This window comes from Malus domestica, chromosome 05 (assembly GCF_042453785.1).
Source record: "Malus domestica chromosome 05, GDT2T_hap1".
NCBI classification, from domain to species: domain Eukaryota; kingdom Viridiplantae; phylum Streptophyta; class Magnoliopsida; order Rosales; family Rosaceae; genus Malus; species Malus domestica.
Window position 1 is genome coordinate 36,450,996 of NC_091665.1, and position 16,011 is coordinate 36,467,006.

At 37.6% G+C, this 16,011-nt stretch overlaps 3 protein-coding genes across 3 annotated transcripts; 2 read left to right on the forward strand and 1 right to left on the reverse strand.

Moving 5' to 3' along the window:
- The first annotated feature begins 987 nt into the window (after positions 1–987).
- On the forward strand, positions 988–1,371 carry LOC139196243 (uncharacterized). The gene has a single exon (XM_070821916.1). It carries the CDS (start codon positions 988–990, stop codon positions 1,369–1,371), a length of 384 nt encoding a protein of 127 aa, XP_070678017.1.
- A 1,429-nt stretch (positions 1,372–2,800) lies between these two features.
- Positions 2,801–5,247, forward strand: LOC103435326 (uncharacterized). Its single transcript, XM_008373712.4, has 3 exons — positions 2,801–2,983; positions 3,102–3,239; positions 4,979–5,247. Exons 1-3 carry the CDS (start codon positions 2,893–2,895, stop codon positions 4,993–4,995), a joined length of 246 nt encoding a protein of 81 aa, XP_008371934.1. The 5' UTR covers positions 2,801–2,892; the 3' UTR covers positions 4,996–5,247.
- Positions 5,248–6,159: 912 nt separating this feature from the next.
- Positions 6,160–10,446, reverse strand: LOC114824966 (LRR receptor-like serine/threonine-protein kinase GSO1). The gene is made up of 2 exons (XM_029102895.2): positions 6,905–10,446; positions 6,160–6,782 (listed from the first exon to the last, which is right to left on the reverse strand). The coding sequence occupies exons 1-2, from the start codon at positions 10,305–10,307 to the stop codon at positions 6,412–6,414; spliced, it is 3,774 nt and encodes a 1,257-aa protein (XP_028958728.2). The 5' UTR covers positions 10,308–10,446; the 3' UTR covers positions 6,160–6,411.
- Positions 10,447–16,011: the final 5,565 nt, after the last annotated feature.

The window sequence follows — 16,011 nt, forward strand, 5'->3', positions numbered from 1 at the left end:
TCTTTGTGAGGATCATGGGGATCCGTGAATCGTATCCGTTTATCGTATATCGTTTGGTTAGTTTTTGTCAAATACTATTAATGGACACGATTCACAAATCCCTAGAATCCTCACAAAGATGATCCAAACTCCCATTATATCGTCCGTTTAAAAAAAAAAAAAAAAAAAAAAACCAGTCAGTCGATAGGTTTTTTCATTATTTTGAGGTGACACAATTGCAATTTGGTAAGGCCATCTCTAACCGAGGGCTGGCCAGAGGGCTCGTTTGAGCCCTCTGGCCCTCCAAGATTCCCCAAGATATTAATATTTTAATGAACAGTACATGGCCATATTTGCCTCCGTCTCCAATCGAGGGCCAAATGACTCGTTTTAGCCCTGTCACAAAAAACCGTCTCCAACCGAGGGCCAAAGGGCCATAGGGCCAAACATAATTTATTATTTAAAAACTTCAATTTAAATTCAAATCTAACGGCTAGGTGACGTCAACATGATGTCAGCTAGCCGTTGGTAGTTGACATCATGCTGACGTCAGCTAGCCGTTGGATTTGAATTTTTTTTTGCTATAAATAGGGTGGATATTGGGCTATAATTCACACAACTTTAAATTCAATCTATTTCAATTCAATCTCTTGCAATTCAAGCTCTTTCAATTCAAGTTTGCAATGAATTCCAACCTTGGATCTTCATCCAATTCCAATAGGGGGTCCTCATCCAATTCCAAATTGGAAGCAAAATGGGCGCAAATGAGACGAGAATATGAGGAGTCTGATGAAGAAGTTCAAGTAAGGCGCAACAAACAAAACATGGCAGCAGCCATGGCTGCGGCCATGATGTGTCAGCCAACTGAGGAACAACCTCAATGGGGTGGCTCTGTTGTTGGTCGCTCTTACAAACCACGAAACAGAGCGATGGCGCATGCCAATCTGATGAACAACTACTTCAACCCCAACTCGGTGTACAGAAGAGGATTTCAGACGTCGCTTCCGTATGAAGCGTCATGTCTTCGAGCGTTTACTTCGTGATGTTCAGCAGGTCAATCCATACTTTCGACAGAAGTGGGACAGAGCAGGTCGCCCTGGTTTCTCACCTCATCAGAAGGTTATTGTTGCACTCCGAATGATGGCATATGGCTACTCAGCTGATTCGATGGATGAAACCCATGGTATGTCTGAGTCTACATGCCTTAATACTCTTGAAGAATTTTGTAACACAATTGTTCAGGTTTACAAAGACGAGTACCTCCGAGAGCCAAATCAAAAAGATCTGAATCGGCTCCTTCACAAAGCTGAAGACCGTGGGTTTCTGAGCATGATAGGGTTATTAGACTGCATGCATTGGGATTGGAATAACTGTCCCACTGGATGGCAATGAGGCTTTAGCGGAAGGTCGAGAAAGCCAACTGTTGTGTTAGAGGCAGTTGCCTCATATGACACATGGATCTGGCAGGCTTTCTTTGGAGTCCCTGGATCCCAAAATGACATTACAGTTCTTGGGCGTTCACCCCTCTTCAATAACTTGACGGAAGGTAAAGCACCTCAACTTGACTACTACATCAACGGCTGTGAATACAATATGGGGTATTACTTGGCAGATGACATCTACCCAAAGTGGGCGACACTTGTCCAAGCAATTCCAAACCCTAGGAATGATGCAGAAAAGTTGTTTACCTTACACCAAGAGGCATACCGGAAAGATGTTGAGAGAGCTTTCGGTATTCTACAAGCACGATGGAAGATTATCAGCGAACCGGCAAGAGGGTGGACTCGAGAAAATTTGAACTCCATCATGATGTCTTGCATCATATTACACAATATGATAGTGGAGGATGAGCGAGATGGGTATATTGATGGAGAGTCCGATGATGACCAAGAAGATCCAAATAGGTCAAGAAGGGCTCTAGCAAAAATATATGATGGGCCTAATTTGCCTTTCAATCCAAGAACTGGTAGTATCTCTATAAATGAGTATATGAGGCACTATAACATGGAGTAGGCTTTTAAGTTTTATGTTGTTAAATGTTTTTAAAAATGTTGTTTAAGTTTCATGTTGTTAAATGTTTTTTTATGTTGTATAATTTGTATGTTGGTTAATGTTATTTAATGTTGTTCCATATTGTTTAATGTTGTTTCATGTTACTTAATTTAATTTAATGTTGTATAAATGGTCTAGGAAGTTATAGGAAAAAAATAGAATTGAAAAAAAATATGAAATTTTTTTTGTGAAATAGAAGTTATAGGAAAAAAAATGGAATTTAAAAAAATATGAAACAAATTTTGTAAAATAGAAGTTATATGAAAAAAAATATGAATCAAATTTTGTAAAATAGAAGTTATAAGAAAAAAAATAGAATTTAAAAAAAAATTGAAACAAATTTTGTAAAATAGAATTGAAAAAAAATATGAAACAAAATTTGATTCATATGAAAAGGAAAAAAAAAGGGAAAAAAAGAAGTTTAAATTCATAAAAAAAAAAAGAGTTAATACAACGGCTACTAACCGTTATATTCAAAAAATTTCAAACTATTAGTGTTGGTTATAACCGACACTAATAGTAAAACTATTATAAAAAAATAATCTCTTTAATGCTGTCGGTTATAACCGACAACAATAGGAAAACATTAAAAAAAAAATAGCCAGCCAGCCCCCCCTTCAGCCCTCCAGCCCTCTCTGATCCCGTAGGGCCCTCCCAGATTCCATAGCCCTCTGGCCTAACCCTCGGTTAGAGACAGTTTTAGGGCTATTTTTGACCATTTGGCTCTCTGGACCCTTCGGTTAGAGATGGCCAAGAGGTCAGGTGTGAATTTAAAAAATTTCCCAATTTCATATTCATATATTTTAGCTTGTCACACAGATAGAGCAGCGGACGGTAAGGAGTGAAAGAAAAGGTTTGAAGATGCCGATAACTTCAACGATGGTGGGAGCTCTATTGGGGTTGGGCACCCAGATGTACTCCAACGCCCTCCGCAAGCTCCCTTACATGCGCCGTAAATTTCATCTCTCTCTCTCTCTCTCTCAATTTCTCCTTTTATCACTAATCATTTCTCGGGTGATTGAATTGACTCATGAACACTAACCCCCAATTTGTCCAATGATCCGATTCAGATCCTTGGGAGCACGTTCTGGGCATGGGATTGGGCGCAGTGTTCGTTAACCAGCTCGTCAAATGGGACGAACAGCTCAAAGAGGACCTCGATAAGATGCTTGACAAGGCCAATGCCGCCAACGAACGCCGTTACATAGGTATATATTTCCAACCCAATATCAAAATTCGATTCATTTCTCAATTTCTCATGATTCAAAATTGTATCTTTGGACAACCCAACAATCCCATTTGTGTTTTGGCGTCTCAGTCTTTGAGCTTGGTTTTGATAAGTTCATTTTTCAGATGATTTCCGAAATATCAAAACACACTATGATTAATCTGAGAACCCCATGTCTCGTTTGAGTGTTATGATGGATCAGAATACTGTTTTCATATCGAATTTGCTTGCAAGTGTGGTTTGGATATTGTGGAAATGCTGAATTGAAACATTTTAGGTGAAATTCTGTAGGATATAAGCATATTGTCACTCTTTCTCTCTAGCTCAAATTTGCTTCATTATTGTGCGACCTTTATAGAAATGTGAATTAAGAAGACAGTTTCGATTTTCCTAACCAGGAAATCCCGGTCTTCCTGATATAGGGCCATCTGAGCTCTGAACGTCATGCCAATGTCGTATTAGCCTATCAGCCTACTAGATTATCTTACTGAATATGGATTGAAAAGAGTCATTTTTTTCTTCCTTTCAAATTTCAATATGGCAGTCTAATCCATCCTGTGTCTTATTATATGGTTGAAGGGCAAAGATTAAAAAATTCATGCATGTGCTCTTACACCCTAAATAGTTTTCCTACTTGTATTTTTTGGCCATCTTATTGTTGCATCTTCGTCTTAATTTGTTTATCTTACATAATGAGCTGAAACGTTGGGGTCTTTTTGTTTCATCAAACTGATTGTGGATTTGAAATCTTGTCAGGAATACGTTTTTAATTCGTTGAGCTGTGCATTAACCCTAAATTACAAAACAGTTTTGACTTAAAAAGGTTACTATGCATACTACTTGTGCAGTTTTTCCTTAAGTTATTAACTGATGGGCAAAAATAAGCTTTTACGAGAGGATGAAGTGGTGATTGGGATTATTAGGAGGTTCATCTTCTCGTGCTAATGACTTGGATTCAGGTTTAAGCTTTGTTTTGTTTGACTAGACTATGGTTGAATGATATGTACAATAAGCTGTTTTGGGTCTTGGATAAACAGATTTGCTACCTGTGTTTCAAACCCCTTCATCCCTTTGTTTTCCTGCAAAAGAATTTGGGGAGGTTCCTACAAGAAAGTTCTCAAACATTGTACCCATGAAATGATGGGGATATTACTCCACGTTGTTCCACATTTTATCTTTCAGATCCCTATTCATCATGTATGATTTTTAGTATACCATAGGCCAAAAGTTGTGAATTATATATCTATGCTTCCCAACTTGCAAAATCTGCCTCAATGATTACCGATTTGTTACTTTAGGAATCAGGAGTACATTACAACATCTGGAAGCACCCTTGCAATGGAAAGTGTTTTTCTCTTACCAAGTCATGATTGGTTATGGATTATGTTTGTTTTCTCTCTTTGAGAAGTAAAACTGTATTAGGAGATGCCAAGGTCTTGTAACTTATTGCCTACTTATATTTTGTGGAGCACTTGAATTGCTTTACCAGTTTTTGGTTTGGTTTTTAAATTTTTTGTACGAAGTATGTATCGTACCTTTAGTAGATTCATTCGTTGGTTCACTGTAGCTCTTTTTTATTTCCTTAATTGACCTTTATTTGTGAATGAATTCAATTCACGAAGTAAAGCGAACATATAGTTTCTGTGATTTAATCTCAGAAAATGTATCTGTCATCCGACTCCTTTTCTTTCCTCGCTTAATGTTTCTTCTTCATTGCAGATGAAGATGATGACTAGTTCGCGTCTGAGCTTGTTGAGGCATTTTCATACAGGATCCATGTTCAAAGAGACGGTTCGGCCTCAAAGTTTTAGGCACTTTTTGTTTTTAAATTAATGTTGATATGTTTGCAAGGCTGCTGTAAAAGCTTTCCCAATTTTCTCATCTTTTTGTGATGCATAAGCTTTGAAATACTTTCATATTGCAAAGCTGAACGGCGTGTCTTGTTCTTTAATAATACACTCCGTCTTTTGCGACGAAGATTCTTCAAATTGGTTGCAAAGAGTTGTCCTCCTCGTTTGTAAAGTGGTTTGGCGTATTTGTTTTTGTGAAGTGGTTTGATCACGCACGAACCTGAACGAATCTGCTTAGCTTAAAAATGTACGTCTGTTAGTTAGAGCTTTTAGAAACAGTTGGACCAACTCTTCTCTTTGTTTCTAGGTTTTGGTTCTGATCTAACTACTCTGATGAAAAGTTTCTAGATCCATAAGCATTCACTTTCCGTCTTGACAATGTCATAATTTAAACTACTCTAATATACGAAATCTGGGATTCGAAGCATTGTGCAAAGGGGCGGGTACACTGCCCTGCCCAAATGGGGGATTCAATTCAAACTCAGATACTACGGTTGATTAGGGATGGCAATTTGACCAGTCAAACCTGTTTCCCGTAGGTAACCGATCCGAACGGTTCGGTTTGGGGATTAAATTTCGGGTATTTTACGGTTATGGGTAATCGTTGGGTAAATTTTTCGATTTCGGATTTGGTTATAGTTGTTGGGGTATCCGCCCCGAACCCATACCGAAACCAAACTATTTTGAATTAATAAAAAAATATCAATATTTATTATACAGAGAAGAGAGTTATCTATAATCATTAATAATATCAATTATATTCTTATCAATTATTAATAGTATTAATCTCGTTTTTAACAATATTTATCACATGCATTGTTTGTATCAATTGTATTAATAACACTATTTAGTATTTAATATATACTGTATATGCATTGTATCGGTAATCTATTTAACTTTTTTTATTTAAAATTTACTATTTAATTAATAATATAAAAATATTATAATGGGAAAAACCGTTGTCCAATAGAAAATCCGTTACCCAATGGATTCGGTTATGGGGAAAACCCGTTCGGGATTCTACGGTTTCGGGTTCCGAACAGGTTCGGGTATGGGGATGGCACATCCGAATCCGGTCCGCCCCATTGCCTTGATTCATAGATGATAAGATAACATAAACTCTCACAAACCCAATTCGCATCAGTAGCACCCCGCAACAAAATGCTGCATTATGGTTGCTAGCCCAAACCAAACAGAATGAATAAATACGCGACAGAATTGATCCTAGTTACTCTTCGGGATGGAGTGGAAAATTATACTAACAACAAATTTTCGTCAATCCTCTGTAACGCGGTTCATTACTTATGCATAAGAGTCTAAATTCTTCTTCTCAAACTCCACCGTCCGATGATTTAAGACATGAAGTAGTTGATCACACGCCTGTCGTGACGAAGGCCTCTCTGCTGGGCTGGTTTTCGTGCACTGCAGTGCAATTTCAAGAACCTGGAATGCGGCATTTTCTTCTCCGGATAATAGTGGTTTCAGTGCAGGGTCTATCAACGCTTCACGAGTAGAATCCTGCATTTCGATATGCCTCTCGACCCATCTCACCATGTCTATGTCCATGCCGAAAGATGAATCTGTCGGCATTCTCCCGCTAACAAGCTCCATAAGCACAATCCCCATGCTGTAGACATCACTCTTTTCTGATGCCTTGAGTGAATAAGCATACTCTGAAATCATATGAAATGTTGTTAGAATCAATCGCATAGAACATCCATGTCGAAATCAAACTCGAAATTCAGTATCCAAAATAGCAAGAAAGAAGATTATTCATAGTATAACTGATTAGTACCTGGTGCTATGTAACCGTAGGATCCAGCGAACCATGTATTCGATTCTGTGTTGGACTCATAAGTCTCGTTAAGTGTCTTGGCAAGGCCAAAATCCCCAAGATGTGCTTCCATGTTGGAATCTAGCAGGACATTGCTCGACTTAATGTCCCTGTGAATGATCTTTGGCACACAGTCATGGTGGAGATACTCCACTCCTTGAGCTAATCCAACCGCAATCTTTAGCCTCGCCTCCCAATCAAGGCTCTTCTTCTTGTTACTTTGTTGTTGGTGTATCCAATCATACACGCTTCCATTCTCCATGTACTCGTAAATCAACAGATTGGAGCCTGCTCCTTTGTCGCTGCAGTACCCCATTAACTTCACCAGATGCCGGTGTCTTATCCTCCCAAGCGTCTTAATCTCCGTCGTGAAGCTTTTATTTGCCATAAGATCGTCTTTATACAAAATCTTTTTTACTGCCACAGTTTCTCCAGTGCGCAGTTCAGCTTTGTAGATTACTCCCGACCCTCCTGAGCCAATTACAAACTCGTTGCTCAGATTCTTCGTGGCGTCCATGATGTCTTTCCATTTGATATCCGGCTTGACAGAATTATTTGCGAAGAGCAGTCTTCGCTGAGCATGGGAAGAGCTGGTCGAGTACAGGCAGTTCATGTCACTGGCTTTTCGAAAATCTTTTCGCTTGTGTTTCAAGAGAGAAGCAGCTCCAAATATCAGCAGAGCGATTGCAGATAGAGTACATATGGCAGCAATGGCTACCACCACCGATTCTCTAGGCCCCGTCTGCTTCTTCCTGCCAATGCAGCTTCCAAGAGGGCTTCCACAAAGATGAAAGTTTCCTGCGAAGGCATCAGCTGGCCAGTGCGAGAGTTGCTTGCTCAACTTTCCCTGTAGGTTGTTGTAAGAGAGATTAAGCTTTCCCAAGCTGATCATCCCACCAACCGGGGAAGGAACTTCTCCAACAAGTTGGTTGTGAGATAGATCGAGGGCTTCAAGTTTCGACAGTGATCCAATAGAGGCTGGAATCTGACCACTCAAATTATTGTAACTGAGGTCTAAAATGCTCTGAAGATTTTGCAGTTGTCCAACCTCATAGGGTATGTCACCATCAAATCTGTTCTGTGAGAGCTGAAGCTCATACAGCTTGCCTAGTTTCCCAATAGCTGGAGGAATTGGCCCCGAAAACTGGTTGTGGTCGAGGTTTAGGACGTTAAGCAATTCCAGGTTACCAATCCCAGCAGGGAGGGTTCCATTGAGAGAATTCTCACTCATAGAAAGCACTAGCAGTTTAGAACAATTGAACAATTCATTAGGAAGAGGCCCGGTGAAGCGATTCGAGGACAGCTTCAGCTCTCCTAACTGAGGCAAACCTCCAAACCACCACGGAACTGTGCCCGAAAGAAGGTTGTTGTTCAAGTCAATGTGGGACAGTTTCATGCAGAATGAAAGCTCATCCGGTATTGATCCAGTGAGCGAATTTCCGGACACATCCAGCAGTGATAGCTCACTGATATTCCCCAATGCGTATGGGATTTTACCAGTAAACTGATTCTTCCCCAATCTCAACCTTTCAAGAGATTTCGAATTTCCTAGCCGGGAAGGAATCTCATGATCAAATGCATTGTCAGTCACATCAAACGAAAGAAACGAACTCGAGCCACACAATGCAGCAATGCTCCCATTCAACTTGTTTCTCGACAAATTCACTCTAGTCAAATTTGCCATATAAGCCAATGTATCAGGAAGATTACCTTCAAGCGAGTTGTTGTACAGCATGAACTGCTCCATTGCTTGAAGGGACCCGAAAGTTATCGGTATCCCACCGGATAAACGGTTATCCGCCAAGTCCAGAATAGTCAACTTGTGACAGTTCCCCAATAGGGCGGGAATCTCACCCACCAGCTCGTTCTGCCTGATATGAAGAAAGTTCAAATCTTTGAGCCTCCCAATGGTAATCGGAATCTCCCCACTAAACCGGTTTCCGAAAAAATCGATCATCTGCAAGCTTGAACAGTTGCCAATCTCCATTGGGATTTCTCCGGAGAGCTGGTTGTCGTACAGATACAGAATCTCAAGCTCCCCAAGCATTCCAATCTCGTTCGGCAGAGGACCCACCAAATTATTGTGGTACAGAACAAGTGACTGCAGATTGCTGAGGTTTGATAACATTGGAGAAATCGAACCCACCAAGCTGTTGTTGTGGAGCAATAGATCAGTCAGCTCCACCAGTCCATAAATATCATCTGGGATTGACCCGTTGAGCAAGTTATTGGACAAGTCGAGCTGCTTCATTGATCGGCATTGGCCTAATTCTGCTGGGATTTCGCCGAAAATTCTGGAATCCGAAATCATCAGGTGCTCCAAACTTGTTGTGTTGGAACATAGATTTCTTGGTATGACACCGGAAAGATTGTTGTTTGATAAAACTAAGGTTGCCAGCTGGGACATGGTGCCGAATACGTCGGGAACTCCTCCTGTGAGCTTGTTCATGGATAAATCAAGACTCTGAAGATTGCCCAGTTGAGATATGGACTTTGGGACTGGACCTTCAAGTTGGTTCCCCATGAAATTCATGTATTCGAGTTGACTCAGTTCACCAAGTTGACTTGGGATTTGGCCAGTGAGGCTGTTGTTGCCGAAATTCAGGAGCTCGAGGTTGCTGAGACGGCCGAGCTCCGCGGGGATTGTTCCGTTGAGTGTATTGTTAGCAGCTGTGAATACAGTGAGGCTGGAACAGTTCCCCAACTCGGCCGGAATCGGACCCTCGAGCTGATTGAGCTGCAGGATTAAGTTCTCCAGTAGGCCGAGTCGGCCGAGTTGGGGAGGTATTGTACCGTTGAGGCTGCATGAGGCCAAACCAAGCGTGACCAAATTGACAAGATTGCCCAAAGTGGCGGGAATGGACCCAGTGAGCCCATTGTCGCCGATTCTCATGACTCGGAGACTCGTCAGCGAGCCGAGCTGAGACGGAATGGGTCCACTGAGCTGGTTCGATAAGAGAAGTAAAGATTCCAAGGACGTGAGGTTAGAGAGGGTTGGCGGGATGGGACCCGAGAGGCCGTTAGAAGAAAGATCAAGGTGGAGCAGGTTTTGCAAACTACCGAGTGAGGGAGATATCAACCCGGCGAGTGACGAGTCGGAAAGGTTGAGCCCCACCACTTGGACCGAGTTGTCCACCGAGTCAAACCCACAAGTCACACCCCTCCAAGTACAAAAATTTTGGTCGCTTTCGGACCATCCATGCAAAACATTTTTTGGGTCTTCCTCAATTGCCCTCTTCACCTCCAAAAGAACGCTCAAAGTTGTATTTCCGTCGAGCTTTCCCTCACAGGACATAAGCCCTAATGAAAGATGCAGAAACAGAGCAAGAAAAAGCGGCAAAATTGCATCTGTTACTAAAGCCATTTTTTTCTTGACAAAAACAGAGCAGCTCGAAGCTAGATTATGAACTTGTTGGAATCAACTGTTTCATTGATGGGTAAGTGTAAAGCTTGCATCTTTAATGTGGGTGTGCTGATAAATTTTTGGGTAGTTGAATGTTGGTCTTGGGTTTTGAGTGCTTGCATGCGAGGGTGTGCATGGAAGATTGAATTGGGTGGTAATTGCATGCACTGGAAACTTGGGTTTTCTTTTTCTTGCAGGAGTGTGTTTATGATGGGGGCCTAAAAACGAGTGCAAATCTAGGGAGAGAAAGAGAGAGAAAGAGAGAGAAAGAGATAAGAGAGGGAGAGAATCAATGAGGCTACAAGTTTTTTGTCAGCTGTGCTGCAACTGCAAGCTGCAAATTCCCATTAATGTGACAGCAACACAAGTCTTAAATAATGGGATAAAGTTGGATTGAGAACTCAAAAGGTCAAACTAGGTCAGAGAAAGAACAAGAGAATATTTATATATGAAAAATTAGAGCCGGTTTATAGTTTTTAATGTTCATTGATTAAGACATTATCAATTTTTAAATTTTGATTGAAGTTTTTAGTATTAATATATTAATGAATTACATAATTTTTATGATAAAAATTAGTAATTGATTTAGAGTTTTAACATTCACACCTTTATTAAACTCTTAATTAATTTTCAATTCAAACATTTCCAAAATATAAAAAACAAAATTATAATAAGTTTGTACTCATTAGATTAATTTTTTAATCTTATATGTAACCATTCTTAAATATACCAATTTGTTATATGGAAAATGTATCCCTTTTTTATTATAAAATTCATGCAATCTTTTCTCTAATCTATTTTTTAAACTTATATGGATACATTCTATTTCGTTGATTTGAGAATGTATTTATGTCAAGTTTAATAGAAGAAATTTAATAACATTATTAAGCTTAATATCAATTTTTTTTGTGTTTTTGAAGAATGTACCCATGTTTTGGTACAATAAGTTTTTGCTTAGTTTTGATGAATGTATCCATGTACACACACACACAATAGATTAGAGTATAATTCATCTTTAATATTTTTAATCGCATAAATTATGATTTTTATTTAAAATCTCATTATATAAATAACTACAAATTTCATTTTTTAATTTAAAAATATAATAGCCTACATAGAAATACATTGTTACATTAATATCAGAGACTTCGATCAAAAATTAAAAACCACAAAAATTTTAGTCAAAGAACATTAGTAGTTAGGGACCCCATCCAAGGTGTTCAATTTATATATTTAAGAAAAATAGTTTTATAATTGAATATATATGTGTAAATGTTTGTAAAAAAAAAATATAAATGTGAATAGGTTCACGAAAGGTCAGTGTATTTAAGAAATTTGCAGTGAAGAAAAAGAAAACAGAAGAAAAAACAGAGTGAATGTGAAGATATGGGCTTACATGGGAGAAGATACAGTGGTTGGGTGACCGACAGAGGACGATGTTTGTGGGTTTGAAAATTGGTGTATTAGCTCAAAAATGACCGAGTCCCTACAGAAAGTGAGCGGTTGAATTTCCAAATTTAAAGCAATCAAAACTGCATGAATATTTGAATATTTCTGCACTTGAAAGTTGCAAGCTTTACAAAGTCAACAGAGTCCCCCCCCAACCCTAGTCATTCCCTACGTAACCCAATTAACTTACTACAAAAGTTCCATCATACACTTTATAATTTAATTTTATCAAGAAAATGCTTGTGTCCCGGTTTGGAGAATGAACTCATTCTTTCACTTGCAAATAACGTATCTTTATCATGTAAATTTCATAACTGAAATCGTTCAATTTCTTCATATTCATTTGAAGATCTTCCCTACAAAAAATAATTAAAATCAGATTTCGTTTAGTAATTCTTATGTATCAAATAAATCAACGGTGTAGGTACCAAGTAATGTATTCATGATGAACTATCCATTTATTTGACAATTGGATGAGTAAATAATCTCCAATTTGAATAATGTTTTGCGAGAATGATCTCCAAATGGAGATTGTGAAATGAAACGGTTCCGATTGTGAAATTTCTACAGTGAAGATACGTTATTTTGCAAGTAAGAAAATTAGTTCATTCCCATGGAACAAACATATTATCCTTATATTAATAATCATGTTTTGGTAGCTTGAGGCTTACTTGTATGATTAAAATGTACTACCATATAGTTTATGTCATGCTTATTGGGTTTGAGATACCAAATCCTCATATGTCCCTTTGTGGCCATTCAAAATCATAGTTGTTGGATAAGCTTGATTGGTAGCATGCAATTGCAAACCCTATGTTTACTCCATTTAATTTGTGTATTAATTATTTGTTTGTTTGCCCACTCAATTATCTAAACTTTGTTATTTAATCAAACTTTTAACACATAATAATTCTTATAATCTAACCTCGAATTTCTGCATGCCAACAAATCGAATCCAACCTACTTTGGCAAATTATATGGTCAAGATAATGAGAGATTTTTCAATGTGACTGGAACATGGGGTGGTACGCAGGGCCGGTCTAGGCCCAGTGCAAGTAGGGCGATCGTCCGGGGCCCAAAAAAATTAGGAGCACCAAAATTATTAGGGCGGTATATTTATATATGTTTTTATAAGAGTATAAATTTATAAAATTTGGTTCAAAGACATAGAAATTTAACTAGAAGTGGTGGTTTGTCATTTGAAAATAATGAGAAGGTCTTAGGTTCAAAACACCATGTGTGCTTATTTACTCTCCATTTTTTACAAATTTCTTTTTATAAGAGTATAAATTTATAAAATTTGGTTAAATGATCAAGAAGTTTAATTAGAAACAATGATTTTTATTGTTTAAAATTAACAAGAGGTCCTATTGAAATGCTATGTGCATGTTTATTCTTTTCAATTTTTAAAATTTTTTGTTTGGTTGTTAATTTATTTTTAGTTACTATCTATTAGCTATGTGGGTTGTTATTTTTAAATATTCGTTTTAATTCAAGTCTAATCTTCAACAAAGAATAATACGTAGACCAAATTTGCAAATTATATGACGTGTCATCAAAATGTTTAATTTAGTGCCCATTCATTAATAATACATATCAATTAAAGACTCGAGAACATCATTATTTTTTAGTACCATATTGACAAGGTTAGTGAATAAGAAAAAAAAAAACACCTCACGATTTATTCAAAAACACATTCAAAGTTCAAATGGAAAACAAAACTCATTATCTATCTACTTGTAAACCCGAAGTTTTTTTGTTTCCCTCTCTCAATACAAAATAAATTAGTCTTTTTGTGTTTCTAAATTATTGAGTTTGAAGTGTTTTTCTAAGTATAATTTTATCGATCTCTTATGTGTGAAAATAAATAATTTTCTTACATGAAGTTAGGGCACTTTTTTTTTACGTCGCCCCGGGCCTCAAAAATCTATGGACCGGCCCTGGTGGTACATCACGTGTTATTATACAAAGGTGAAATATGTGTGTTAATTCATGTACTTATCATTGATACGGATTCTTATAAATTTAGAAAAATTATTGTTAGTATCTAAACACAGTCACATAATATAATTAATTAGTTTACATGTTATGATATAAATAAACGATAAGATTGTGCCTTAAGGTTTAGCTAGTAAATCAACAAATATTAGTACTGGTTATACTAGTCCGTCGTGTTCTAACATTTGCAATTATTTGGATAAAACCTCCTAATTTAGAACATTATCTTAATTATAATTCATTAGCTATGTCTAATCTTCAACACAGAGGTATAGCGTCATGAATAGTCTTCTTCGTAGTAGGCCATGCCCTTCCAGGCTTCCACATTTATATCAATAATTCCATCAAGTTGAAAATAAAACCGGAAACGCAGCTGTCAGTTTATACGAAAGTATATATTACTTACAAGTTTATAAGATGTGTTTATTTGGTAAGCATGCAACGACTCAATACTCATCCTTCTCCAACCATATAAAAGCAGCTGAGATCCTTTTGTATAACATGGTGTTTTTTGGTCTTGAAATTGTGAACCGAATGAGACTCAAATCTATATTTGTCATAAGAGAGATTTTCTAGTGTGTCGTGAACATGGATCGAATTGACTGGTACACTAAGTGTAATAATACAATTAGTCCAAAATTTGAAAAAAAAATCAACCAATTATATAGGATTTAGTATACCAAGCTGCGTTACCAGCACATCTCATGCCATAGAATCTGATCGAAGTAGGCTCACATTCACATATCTTTTTAACTTTTTTACCTGTTTTCACCTTAACCTCCAACAACTGTCAACTGATAATAATTGATAACATTCACACTCCAATTCATTAAATATATTATTGCTGTATAAGATATACAAGCAAGTATATACAATGCATGTGAACCTCTGTTTCATCCACCAACCTCTTAACATGTATACAACAGATCATTGTTGCATGCATGGAGTCACCCAGCTAATTTTGGCGATACGTTCATGTTATATCAGACATTTCATGTCTTATTTATCAATCTAATTCATACAAAGGAAGTGGATTATTGATTAGATATCTGGTCCAATTAAAAATTCTCAACGGACAGTGTTACTTTCTAATACTCTTAAAAATACTGGATTTTCTTTAGCATATATGCTTTGGTGCATTTTATATTTTGGGTTTTTTTTTAAAAAAAAATTCTACTCAAATATACAATAATTAAGATTTTGGAAACTCTAAAAACACCTAGGTATAGAATTTATTGGACAAAATATAATTTTTTTTTCCGTAAAAAACATTGCTATTTTTGTTACTCACGCATTCAAAGTTGATCTAGATCGTTGATGCATGTGGACTGTTGAGCATGGTGTGAAGCTCAACCGCCTTTTACTATATATTTATATTGAATATTATTGAATATTCTTTAAACCCTAATAGCTGTAAAGCTGTGTTAAGCTAGGGTTTAGTGAGCTGTGTTATTCCCTCTTCGGTGTAAAGCTTGTTAATAGCTGTAAAGCTTGTGTTAGAGAGTGTGGAGGTCATCATACTCTCATGCTTGCTTAGCTGACTTGCTTAGCTGCCATTGTCCCCTACTCTCCTCTCTCTTTCCCGATTATTCTTCTATTTATGCTTAATCTTGTAACTGTTTTCATATAATGAAATATACATTAAGGTTTTCTATATAGTATCAGAGCAGTGATCCCTCGTGGACCTGCATCTGTGTTCTTCCGAAATCCTACCAAATTCAAACAAGTTAAAGCCATTATGGCAACATCATCAGAGAAAGTTTCAAAAAACGAAACTATGGATACCAACCCAATTCAACGTTTGAGCTCAGTGCTCCTAAACGAATTCAACTATCTGCCTTGGTCACGAGCTATTTCTCTCGCTCTTGGAGGACGTGGAAAGCTTCAGTTCATTCAAAAGGATGATATCATGCCCGAAACAACTTCACAAGATTATGCAGCATGGGTGTCCCAAGATCAACTTATCATGTCTTGGCTGTTGAATTCTATGGAACCAAAGATGGCTGAGATTTTCAGTTATTCAGTATCATCTCACCACCTTTGGATTTCTGTACGAGACATGTATGGAGATCTAAACAATGCTGCGCGAGTCTTCCAGCTGAAGAAAGATCTTACAGAATTACAACAGGGAAATCTCTCTTTTGTTCAACATCTTGGCAACTTGAAGGCCAAATAGAATGAATTGGATCTCTACAGACCTCATACCACGGACACAACC